This window comes from Tamandua tetradactyla, chromosome 6 (assembly GCF_023851605.1).
Source record: "Tamandua tetradactyla isolate mTamTet1 chromosome 6, mTamTet1.pri, whole genome shotgun sequence".
Taxonomy (NCBI): domain Eukaryota; kingdom Metazoa; phylum Chordata; class Mammalia; order Pilosa; family Myrmecophagidae; genus Tamandua; species Tamandua tetradactyla.
This window is the reverse complement of record NC_135332.1, coordinates 43,292,257-43,304,325: the sequence shown is the minus strand read 5'-3', so window position 1 is coordinate 43,304,325 and position 12,069 is coordinate 43,292,257. Positions and strand designations below refer to the sequence as shown.

The window sequence follows — 12,069 nt, the reverse complement described above, 5'->3', positions numbered from 1 at the left end:
GAAGTGGAAATTTTTATTTCTCCTCAAACAAATAAAAGACAGCAGATTAAAAAGGAATCTTGGGACTTCAAAGAACCGGATCCAAAGCCCCGGCCTCCTGGGGCACCCGCCAGAAAGCAGTCCAGGGGCACCACAACCTCCCTGTCATGTGCCCACACCGCCGCTAGATGGCGAGAGGGAGGCTGCGAGGACCGCGGGGCCCGAGGCAAGCCGGCGCTCCGTTGGGCGAGTGCGGTCCGACGCGGCGCTCGCGAAGGCGGAGAGAAAGAGTGGTTAAACCCGGGGCAGGGGGGCACTGGGATTCCGGCCCAGGGGACGCGATGTCGAGGGCCAGCAGATGGAGTTCAGCGCTCCAGGGAAGTTGTGGTTAGGAGATGCGGCGGTCTCACCACCTCCCGGCACCTGCCATGCGCGCAGCTGAAGGACACCAGGGGGCACCTCGGTCGCCCCCCGGGACGGCCAGCGAGCCCTGCAGCCCGGAGGACAGCGCCCGGCGGAAAAGCCAGAGCCGTCGGAGCCTGAACGAAACCCCGCGCCCCTCGAGAGCCCGTGGACCTAAGGCAAGTCACTGGACCTCTGCGACTCGGCTTTCTGCTACCTATCCGAGGGAAGACTGATGTGAGGATTAAATGAGATAATGCTTGGCGGCTTTTGTTTTGTACACCTCCCTTAAAAAACAACCCGTTTCCAGACCATGCACCCAAACAAACAGAAAGAACCCCTGCTTTCCCCAACACCCAATTTGCTTGGTTTATTAACTTCCAGAAGGTTACAGGGGGTAGAAGAGAAGATTTCAGTAGATCTTCTCTTCTATTGCATTGCTTTCTTTCTTTCAGTGCACCGTTTAGTCCTTTGTCCCAAATCCAGAAAGGAATGTTACAAATCCTGGTCCTCATTCTCAGGGAGCCCACGATTGAGGAAGCAGAAATGGCATGACACGCGGGAAAATTACTTCAGAAGCCTTACCAGGGTTCAGAATCCATAGCATCTGACAGGTCCTTTGAGAGAAGGGGTGCTGGCCCCTCTTGACCAGCTGTGAGCTTCAACGAAGTCCTGGGTCCAGCCTGCACATCTCGCGCAGTTCCCTTTCCCAGTCCTTGTTGAGGGCAGTGGCTGGTGGCCACCCCTAGAAATGAGGGCTGGGGGGAGGGGCGCTGGGCTCTGTGTTGGCAGTTGCCATGGTTTTGCTCCTAGTTCTGGAACCAACCTGCCCGCTCCCTGAGAGGCTCAGGTCACAGAAACAGCAGGTCAGAAGCCTGGGGGCACTGAGGAGTGACACCATGGAGCCCACCAGTACACCTGCTGAAATGGAGGCGTCAGATGGGCATGAGGGTGAAGGGGATAAGCCCCTAGAGAAGGTGAAGAGGGGGGTGGGGGAGAGGGAGAGGGGGAAGGAGGGCCTGCAAGGGGCTGGTTTGGGAAAGCAGAGAGCATGACATTGAAGGAAGAGAAGGGGAAGTGGTGTAGTCCATGAGTTAGCAAGAAACCTAGACTGGACCAAGAGAGGGTTAATTCATTTAAACACGTATTTATAAAGGTCAGATGATGGGAAGGGTCCCTGTGTTATTGCTTTTTATAAGACACAAGGGCTTCTGTATGTGTATGTTTGTGTGTGTATGTGTGTGTTATGATCAGCTTGTAGTTATGCATGTGCTCAGTATATTTACGCAGTTGAGTCGCCAAAGCCCCTCTCTCTGGGGCCTGAAGGAGACCATGTTTCCCACCCCCTCCATCCACCCTGGTCCTGTCCCCCAACTCAGAGCCTGAGCCTGGACCTTTCTTGTTCATCCTGAACACCAGCCCCACTTTTCTGAGGAGTTTTTGAAAGATGAGATGCAAATTCAGTTGTGTCATTCTAATCCTGCGCTCCAACTTTCAATATTATTTTAGCTTCTTTGTCTCCATTATCTTTCAATTTTCTGTACCACGGTTTTACCACAAAAGATCCTTCTCATCACCATCACCATCACAGATGTTTTCTGAGTGCACATTAGATGTATGGCATGATTCTTTATGTTAAAGATGCAAAGAGGTGGGCCTGGCATTTAGATACTCCTTAAAAGTTTGATGAATGAATAAATGAGCGAATGAATGAATGAATCCCTGCTCACTCCCCTAAGGAGTCACCTACATCTCTTGCTACCTCAGTACCCTCATCTATAAACAAGTTTAATGATCTCTATCCTCACATAATTTGTGAGAGAATAAAATGAGTTAATGTCTATCAAGAAGTTTACTAAGTTAGTTATGATTCTAAGCTAGCTGTGATTACTATAAAATAAATAAGTAGAACATTCTAGTATTTCTAAGCAGGGATTTTTCAGATATGGGTTCCTTTGCCTGAAAACCAGATATGGGTTTCAGGGCCACTCACATCAGTGCTCGCCCAAGGAAGAGGTCGTAGGGAAAATGGAAGTGCTTTGGCTGGCATTTGAGCCAGTGGTTGTCCTAGCACCACCTCTAAGGAGCAGTGGTCTATGTCCCAAGGATTTCTGCTACCTCCTGCTACTCCCCAGGTGTCAGATGTACCCTTCTTGAGGAGGAGCTCCACCATCCCCGCTGGAGATTCACTTGTACGTCACGCAAAGGGCCTGGGTCAGGACACCTTCAAAATTGTGAGTGTGCGGCCAGCCTGGGCCCCTGTCCTCTGTTCCTAATGAGTCAGGAGATCTTGGTCTGGAATTGGGAGGCCTCACACCCACAGGCACAGCCCCACTTGTCAAAGTCTTGGAAAGGGAGTGCGGTAGGATGTTGGCTGCAGCCTTCTCACCTAGTGCACACAGCCCTTCCCGGGCCAGTCTGCTGGTTACTTGGAGCTACCCATCGGCCTCTTCTTTTCTCTCATGGTGCTTCATCTCACCTGTTGCCACCTCAGTGTAAAGAATACCTAAGGCCGCTGAAGAAGTTTCTGCGGAAGCTACACCTGCCCAGGGACCTTCCCCGGAAGAAGAAGCTCAAATACATGAAGCAGAGCCTGGTGGTTCTAGGGGACCACATCAACACTTTTCTGCAGCACTACTGCCGAACCTGGGAAATAAAGCATTGGAGGAAGTAGGAAAGGTTCCTTGCCCTCCCCCCTCCACCATATCCACTCATGGGCCACCACCTCTTCATTCAAGGCCACACCCCACTCAGGATCCCCCAGTTCTTCGTCTCTGTGTGGAGGGGATGTAGGGAAAAGGGGATGAAGAGAACAGAGGCTCTCTAGTCACTCAGGGCAGCACTGACTGCACCTTGACTTTATACACCTTGGACCCCAAGGAGAGTGACCTCTAATTGAAGTCTTACTATGTGCAGTGCTTGTCCTGCTTGTCACAGTGTTCAAGGACACACCCACCATGCCCCTATCCAAAAATCAAGCAGGCAGCATATGGCCCATTTCTCCCTGAATGTATCCCAGCCATAATCAAATGCAGGAGAAAGAGGGGCTGGATTCCATCTCCCTCAGCCTCAGATCTCTCCCCACAGGATGCTCTGGCGATTTGTCTCCCTCTTCTCAGAACTGGAGGCGAAGCAGCTTCGCCGGCTCTACAAGTACACCAAGAACAACCAGCCAGCCAAGTTCCTGGTGAGGGTGTGCAAGAAAACTCAGCGGGTCCAGCTGAAGGCTGATTAGTGCTCCTGGAGCTGTAGAAGGAAGCCCAGGACCAAGGCGCCCTGTGATACAACCAGCGCCCCTTGGGTCCTTTCCTTGGGCCACTGCCTGAGCAAGACCTCTCCCCCTCCCCTCTTTACCCCTGAAGTGGGCTCAGGATGGGGCTGGAGACCCAGAGGCTCAGCTTCAAATTCTCAATATTTATGTACCCATCTCATCCTGATCTCCCCACACCCTCATAGCAGGGGTGGGGACAGATGAGGTCAGACAGAAAGGAACAGCTGATACACTCTGGGACTGTTAGCATCGCTCTGGCCTGGCTTTGTCTGAAAACACTGGTTCTCAAACATTTGGTCTCAGGACACCTTTACCCTCTTAAAAATCACTGAGAACTTCAAATAACATTGGTTTAGGTGATTTATATCTATTTGGCATTTACCCTATTAGGGATTAAAGCTAAGAAAAAATTAAAAAATACATTTTTATTAATTTCAAATTTAAATAATTTAATTAAAAAATATTTTCCATAACAAAAAAATTAGAAGAGCAGCATTGTTTTGCATTTTCACAAATCTGTTGACTGTCTATATTAATAGAAGACAGCTGGCTTCTCATATCTGCTTATGCATTTAATCTGTTATGATATATTGTTTTGGTTGAAGTTCATGAAGATAATCCAGCCTCAAACAGATATATATTGGAAAGGAGTATTTTATTAGCTTTTTCAGATGATTGTGGATTTTTTTTTCTTTGAAACCACACCAAACTTCCACAGGTGGCAGTTACTTAAAGGTTAGTTGCAATGTGAAATCTGAAACTTTATCAATGAAATTTTCATACTCGTTACATTAAAATTCCTTGGTCTCTCTTGCACTTTGAGTGGACCCAACTTTTTAAGGAGTTCATGAGGTCAAAAGGTCTCGGGGACCCCAGGGATCTGCAGACCATACTTTTCGAGCCACCAGTCCAAAACAATAAATATAGATAACAGTTGTAAAAGCTTTTTTTTTTTTTTTGTATGGGAATCGAGCCTGGGTCTCTGGCATGGCAGGCAAGGACTCTGCCTGCTGAGCCACCGTGGCCCACCCTATAAAAGCTTTTTATGTGCCAGCCACTTTATTTATGTCCTTTCATGTAACCTTCATAACTAACTGTAAATGGTAGTTAGAATTCTTTCCCACAGATTCTAAATAAAAAACCTAAATGTAAGGAGGTAAAGTAACTTGTCCCAGGTCACACAACGAATGGGAAGGAAGAGTTAGGATTCAGAGGCTGGTCTAGCTCACACGAGAGCCCTGCTCTAATCATGCCCCCACACCACCACTCTCACTGTGAGGGCTTTTCTTTTCCCCCACAAATAAGACTTTTTATTTGTCATCTTTAGAAGTCTGAATTTTGGACTGGTGACTCATATCCATCAGCTTGTTCAACTTTAGCGTCTGTTTCATCTCTAGTAGCTTTGCCAGAACTACTGTCCTCACCATGTATCCTCATTAGTTTTCCTAATTCAAACCTGGGCTTCTTCAGCATTTTTCCTTTTCTAACGAATGCATCATGGAGAGGATAGATAGCTTGGTGAGCGTTTTCTTTATCTTTACCGATGCTGCTTGGAATCAATTTATTGAACACTTCTTTCAGGCCATTTAACTGCATGATTTCCATCATCTTTTTCTGGATTTGGTGAACCTGTTGGTGCTGAGCATATGAGCTCTTACAAATCTGATTGTTGTGTTTCTTTTTTAGTAAAATCAACACAGAACAGAAGAAGCAACTAACCATAAATAGCTTTCACATCAACATGAGCTTCGGTAATGGTCTGCCTTTTTAAAATTTTTTTATCAAGGACCATGTCTTGTCATGGGTAAGACCTATGCCTTGGAAGTTGGTTAGTGTTTTTGCCCTGAACATCCTCAGAAATCAGCTTGAATTTTCTAGATGCAACACAAACTCATCGTTCTGCAGATCAGCAAGGCTCCCTTCAAAAACGCGCCTCTTGAGGCCATCAGATGCAATTTTGGTTCCTTGAGTCCTTGTGACTAGTGTTGCTCCGTATTTCTTAAATTAAACATTTGCTGGTGCTTTTACATCATACCAATCTTTCTTAGAAAATGGGCCAACCATTTTCTTCTTGGGTCCCTTTTTTCCTCTTTGTACGTTGCCTGTTCTTGCCAACCGCAGTTGGCTCAGAGAGCCGAAAGGCTTAGCTGTGCAGCTTTAACCAAGCCTCTCCCTTTGGGTATTGCTTTCTCCCTCTGAACATGGTTAGATCATTTCAGCTGTTCCTTCTCTGAACATGAGGAGCTACCATTTCAGCGATTCCTAGATTTCTGAATTTCACTAATCAGGACATTTTCAAACAGTATTTTCAGGCTCCCAACTTAATTTGGTTTAGTGAGGAACTTAAAACATGTACCATTGTTTCACTCAAACAAATAAACAAACAAGACACCATAGCTCCAAAAAGAGATGGAAGATATGATCTCAAGATAAAAGACAACCCAAGAAAAGACTTTTGGCCTCCTGGTGTCAGTGTCCCTGAGGCCCTCCTCTCCCAGGTCTGCGATTCTCACGTGCTCCTTCTGGCTGGGCACATGTGAGGTGCAGCCGGAAGGCAGCAGTTTCCTAAGGAGAGTAGGCCTGAGGCCCTGGAATTCAGGCCCCTCGCTTCCCGACACTCTCCTCAGACCAAGGCTCTGTTGCAGGTGGCGTTCTGTCCCTTGGATGTCCCGGAGAGCTCCTTGTTGGCAGAGCAGGAGGACAGTCTGCCCAAGCTCTGCAATGCCTGGGGGCTGCATGGCAACATCAGCGGCATGAAGGAGAGGCTGTCCAAGATACAGGCCCCAGGCCGAGAGACCTCCCTGCTCGGGGAGCCGTGGCCCAGTGTCCATGTCCAGAGAGGTACTACCCGTTTGGTGTGGGCAGAGAGCCTGGGAGAGGGAGACGGGAGTAATGTTTGGGTATTTCTCCAGAGCAGCCCCAAGCTGCAGGAAACCTCACCCTGAGCCAGTTTCCTCTTTCCTCCTTTCCATCTTCTCCTTGTCCTTGCGTTTCTCTTTCTGTCCTTTTCTTTTCTTTCTCCACTTTTTCTCTCTTTCCTCTCTCTGGTTTTCCCCAGGAATGCTCATTATAGAAAGTTGGAAATGCACAGATAATGTAAAAAAGCTGAGAGAAAAAGCACCCATAACCCAGAGGCCGTCACTATTAACATTCTGATGTGTTTCCCTCAGCTTTTCGTTCTGTATAATTTCTTCCCATTTGAAGCCTCACAATATTTACAGTTTTGATTGCTGCATTTAGCAATGACTATTTCAACAAAGGCATTTTCCCATAGGAGAAAGCAGAGCAGAGACATTTCCTAAGTGGCCAAGAGTGTGGACTCCTGAGAAGTGTGCAAGCAGCATTAGCAGGACGTACACTGTTAGGGTGGAGGGGGACATGGGGAAAAGGAAGGGAGCCGTTCCTACAGGGGGTGGGAAGTCCAGCCAGGTGGCCTTGGGGTGGCCTTCCCAGCAGCTTTGGCCTCTGTGCTGCCCTCAGCGCCTGCCTCTTGGGTGGAGGCTGTGGGGTTAGGGGACAGAGCCCTTTCAGTAAGGGACATAGTTAGAAGGTAAGCTGTTGTTCCTCCTTCTGTCCCTCCACACCCCCAAATGGTACTACTAAGATTCATGTTTGTTATGTCATCAGGATGATCTCTTTGACCTTCCCCTTTTCAGGTTCTTTAAGGAACCTTCCTCAAAAACCAAAACCGAAGAGGAAGAGGATTAAGGAATCCCCAGAAACCCCTGATTCTTGCTCTTAGGAGGAGAAAGGGCTGGCTCACCCTGGGTGCAATGTCACCTGCCTGACTTCAGCACCTTTGCACCTGGGCGGATGGGGATCAGCGAGGGGAAAGGAGAAAGCCATATTTATCGGAAGGATGTTGACGGCTTAATGTTGAATAAATGGGGTGAGAAATAAACATCCTTAAGATAATTCTACTTTATTTGGCTAACTCTCATCATTCATTCATTTACTTATTTAAGAAAAATATTTGCCAGCACCTTCTAAATACAAGGTACCCCACACATACACAGGTGAATAAGCTATGGTCACTGTGTCACAGACTGTCACAGCCTATGGGACAGACAGACCTGTAAATAGACATGACAGCAGCATGAGCAGCTGGCTGAGGAAGGTCACAGGGGTGGTGGGAATGGAATGGGGCTGGGGCCAGAGAGTGACAAGCCTGTAGGTCTGCCTGAGTCCTCTGGGATTCATTTTGTGAGTCACCCAGGAAAGCAGTGGCAGGGGAGGATCAAGCAGTGGAATGAGTCTTGGGTATAGGGGAGCTGCTCTGGTGACTGAGTAAAGAGCATAGAAGTGAGTGAGGCTGGAGGCAGGAGACCAAAGAAACAACTTCAGTAATCTAGGCTGGGATGGTGGTTCAAAGTCAAGAACTGGCAGCTTGTGTGCTGAATTTAGACCACCGATGTGTTTGTTTGTCCTTTGCAGTGTTCTACTTGTTTAAAACATCAAAAAAAAAAATTAGTTGTCCATATTAAAACTTCGTATGTTTCATAATAAAAAGATTTAAGCAAACAATAAAAATCTATTTCTGATTTATCTTAAAAACTGGCCACACTTGGGTCTGCATTCCCACATGACAACAACTGGCCGGTGCCGAAAGCAGCTGCATACTTTCACTGACACACTTTTAGTCCAGTCCCCACCCACCCCTACTGCCTATGCACTGGCTTTCTTCACCCATTTCTATCACCTGTGTGATGCTGGTAGCCTTTAGTACAAGCTACCCCTGGAGTGTACAAAAGCAATGAATGTGCCCAGAAAAGGGTGAGCTTTTCAGATTTACCTAAGATAAAATTGGTGGTTCTTGAGGACAGATGTGGGAGATGAGAGAGGGAGGGAGTGAAGAAGGGAAGTGTGGTGATTTGAAGCTGCATGTACCCCTGAAAAACATGTTCTATATCCAATCCATTCCTGTGGGTGCAAAACCATTCAAAGTAGGACCTTTTGATGAGGCTACTTTAGGAAATGTATGAACTACTTCATTTAGGATGGGTCTTAATCCTCTTACTGGAGTCCTTTATATATAGAATGAATATATATAGAGAGAGAGAGGGAAAGAGGGGGGAAAAGCCATGAGAAATAAGAAGCTGAAAGCAACAAAACCCGGAAGAGAAAGGAGAGCCCAGCAGAAGCCACCGGTGCCCTGGCATGTGGCAGAGGAGCCAAGGATCGCCAGCAGGCAGTCTTTGGGAAGAAAGCATCACCTTGATGATGCCTTGATTTGAATATTTTCTTGCCCTCAAAACTAAAAGTTAATAAGTTCCCATTGTCTGAGCCAACCCATTTCATGATATCTGCTTTAAGCAGCCTAGGGAACTAAAACAGGAGGTGGGGGGAAGTAAACATGATCCTTTTTTTTTTCCTAGTGGGAGAGACCAAATAGATGGCCCTCTTCTCCAGGAGGCAAAGTGGGTTCAGTCATCTTCCAAATCTAGGAGACAGGTTAGTCAGGGCTCTGCCAGAGGAGACAGCACATGGGACCCACCCAGAGCTGCCCAGATGGGATAGAGCCAGGGAAAACATGTGCGGCTCTTACGTCCTCCATCCATTGGTATTCAGGATATCCACATAGACTTAAAATGCCAAAATGAACATCAACATAGACTTGGAGAACAAGTAAAAGGGGGAATGAATAGGGAAAAAGGAGCCAGCCTCATGGTTTTGTTTTGTTTTTTTTTTTGGCTTGTACCCATGGCCTCCCCTAAATGGGAAGATGGGGTTAGCCTTTCATGGCTGGTTCCTGACAGTCCTGGCAAAACGGGGGATTTGCAAGAAAAAGGGCAGCTACGCTATGGGGTGGCCACAATAATTAGGTGCTCCCACAATCCTGAGAGTTCGCCGACAGGGGCCCAGGGAAAGTGTTGCTCCTAAACCCCTTTTGGGGAAGGACCAAAAGAGGAAGCATCTCTTTGTGTGTGTGGCAGCAGCGCCACCTAGAGGAATCCTGGGCCTCTACTGCCTCCTTCCTCCCAGAGGTGGGTAGAAATGGAGAAAACTAGGAGGGAATGGGGGAGCTTCCTGTCAGCCTTGGAGATAGTTGGGAAGCCTGAAAGCAAAATGGGTAACAGTTGAGGCTTGTTTGGGAGGACCCTATATCTCTTTCCTCAATTCAGTAGGATCTTCGAATTCCAAAAAAGTCAGAGCACCCACTGTTGCTCTGTTAAAAACGCTCCAATAGCTCTTCATCCCACTTAGAGTCAAAGTCAAAATCTTCATAAGGCCCTATAAGCCCTTCTGTTATCTCTCTCCACCCTGTTACCTGTCTGCCCTCATCCTTGCTGTTTCTCATGCTTTCCAGGGACATTCCTGACTGTTTTTCTCTTCCCCAAGAGAGCTAACTCTGTCACTGCCTTTAAATCTTTGTTCAAATGCCACCTCCTCATGGTGGCCTAGCATGGCCCCTTATTTTAAATTATCACTCTGCCCTCCATGCCAAATATCCATTACCCTACCCCCCGAAAGCACTTAATAAATAAATCAATTTCTTGTTTATTGACTGTCTCCACCCACTAGAATGTAAGTTTCACAAGGGCAGGGATTTTTGTCTGTTTGGTTCATTTCTGTATCCCCAAACAAATACCACAGCACCCAGAACACAGTAGGTAACAAATGGTTGCTGAATGAATGGACAAACAAAAGAGAACATTTAGTCCAAGTAGCTCCTGGAAACAGAGGGAAAACAGAGGACCAAGGTTGTATTCCTGCACAATGCCAGGACTGGGGTTAGAGCCCAGGCCTGACTGCCGACCCCCAGGTAAGCACACTTCCCAAACACCAGTGACATGCTCCATCTACTCTCAGCTGACAAACATTTCCCAAAAAATGTAAATACACAAGATTCAGTATATTACTTCTCTTAGGATTGTTTGCATTTTCTTGGGTTAAGATATCTCAAAGTGGGCTTGGGGACAACAGAAATAGATGGTTGGGGAGGCTATTTGGAGGTGGGAAGCCATGGTAGAGCCCCCCAAATCACACCTTGGCCTATGCTGTCCTATGGGTAATGCTCACCTGGGGAAAATGCCTCACTGATGGCCACTGCAGGTAGCCATCAAAGTTGGCCCCCTCTCCTACTGCACAAGAGATATTTTTCCTAAAGTTTTAAATGGAAAAGGTTCCTAAATGCAATAATGAACACTACCTGCCCCACTCCCATTCCAGTCTCTGAGGAACTACCATGAAGTTTCCTTTTCATAACAACACTACTACGAATGCATATATCTCAGGAGAGATGACAAAGCGCTTTGCATCCATTCTCATCGAATCTTCATGGCAGCCTTATGAGAGAGAATCCTCCCCATTTCAGAGAGGAAAATGGGCAGACGGGCTGGCAGAGCTGAGCTGAGACCTTCATCACGCAGATCTCCTGACTCCAAACCCAGTACCTCTGTCTTTTGATTTTATGATTTTTTTGTATGCAGAGGTTTCTATTTTTATATAGTAAAAGTTATCAGTCTTTTTTTTTTAACTTTTTTTTATTAATTAGAAAAAAATTAACAAACAAAACATTTAGATATCATTCCATTTGTTCTAGTTTGCTAGCTGCTGGAATGCAATATACCAGAAATGGAATGGCTTCCAAAAAGGGGAATTTAATAAGTTGCAAGTTTACAGTTCCAAGGCTGAGAAAATGTCCCAATTACAACAAGTCTAAAGAAATGCCCAATCTAAGACATCCATCCAGGGAAAGATACCTTGGTTCAAGAAGGCTGATATAGTTCAGGGTTTCTCTCTCAAGTGAGAAGGCACATGGTGAACACAGTCAGGGCTTCTCTCTCGGCTGGAAGGGCACATGGTGAAGACAGTGTCATCTGCTAGCTTTGTCTCCTGGCTTCCTGTTTCATGAAGCTCCCCGGGAGGCATTTTCCTTCTTCATCTCCAAAGGTCGCTGGCTGGTGGACTCTCTGCTTCGTGGTGCTGCAGCATTCTCTGCTCTCTCTGAATCTCTCTGAATCTCTCATTCTCCTTTTATAGGACTTCGGAAACTAATCAAGACCCACTCAAATGGGTGGAGACATGTCATCCCCTAATCCAGTTTAACAACCATTCTTAACTAAATCACATCAACCAGGGAGATGATCTCATTACAGTTTCAAATATACAGTATTGAATAAGGATTATTCTACCTTTTAGAAATGGGATTTATATCAAAACATGGCTTTTCTTAGGGGGCATACTTCCTTTCAAACCAGCACATTCCACCCTCTGGCCCCTAAAAAGACATGTTTTTCCCATCTACAAAATACATTAATTTCATAACAATATCAGAAATCCTTAAACCTATCAGTAGCAATACAATGAAGTAAAAAATTAGAGACAGTATAAAATCTCATCAAGTCAGTTACAGGCATGGTCTGTCCTAAGGCAAAATTCTCTCCATATACTCTGGACCTTTGAAAACTCACAAC

The 12,069-nt window shown here is 46.4% G+C and overlaps 1 protein-coding gene across 2 annotated transcripts; it reads left to right on the top strand.

Moving 5' to 3' along the window:
• Positions 1 to 212: 212 nt before the first annotated feature.
• CHCT1 (CHD1 helical C-terminal domain containing 1) lies at positions 213 to 7,572 on the top strand. 2 transcript variants are annotated; one of them, XM_077165033.1, is made up of 6 exons: positions 213 to 560; positions 2,517 to 2,615; positions 2,876 to 3,051; positions 3,469 to 3,568; positions 6,298 to 6,493; positions 7,309 to 7,572. In XM_077165033.1, exons 1-6 carry the CDS (start codon positions 375 to 377, stop codon positions 7,392 to 7,394), a joined length of 843 nt encoding a protein of 280 aa, XP_077021148.1. In that variant the 5' UTR covers positions 213 to 374; the 3' UTR covers positions 7,395 to 7,572. The 2 variants fall into 2 exon arrangements, with proteins under 2 accessions (XP_077021148.1, XP_077021149.1); XM_077165034.1 differs by lacking the exon at positions 213 to 560 and adding an exon at positions 1,185 to 1,358.
• The last annotated feature ends 4,497 nt before the right edge of the window (positions 7,573 to 12,069 follow it).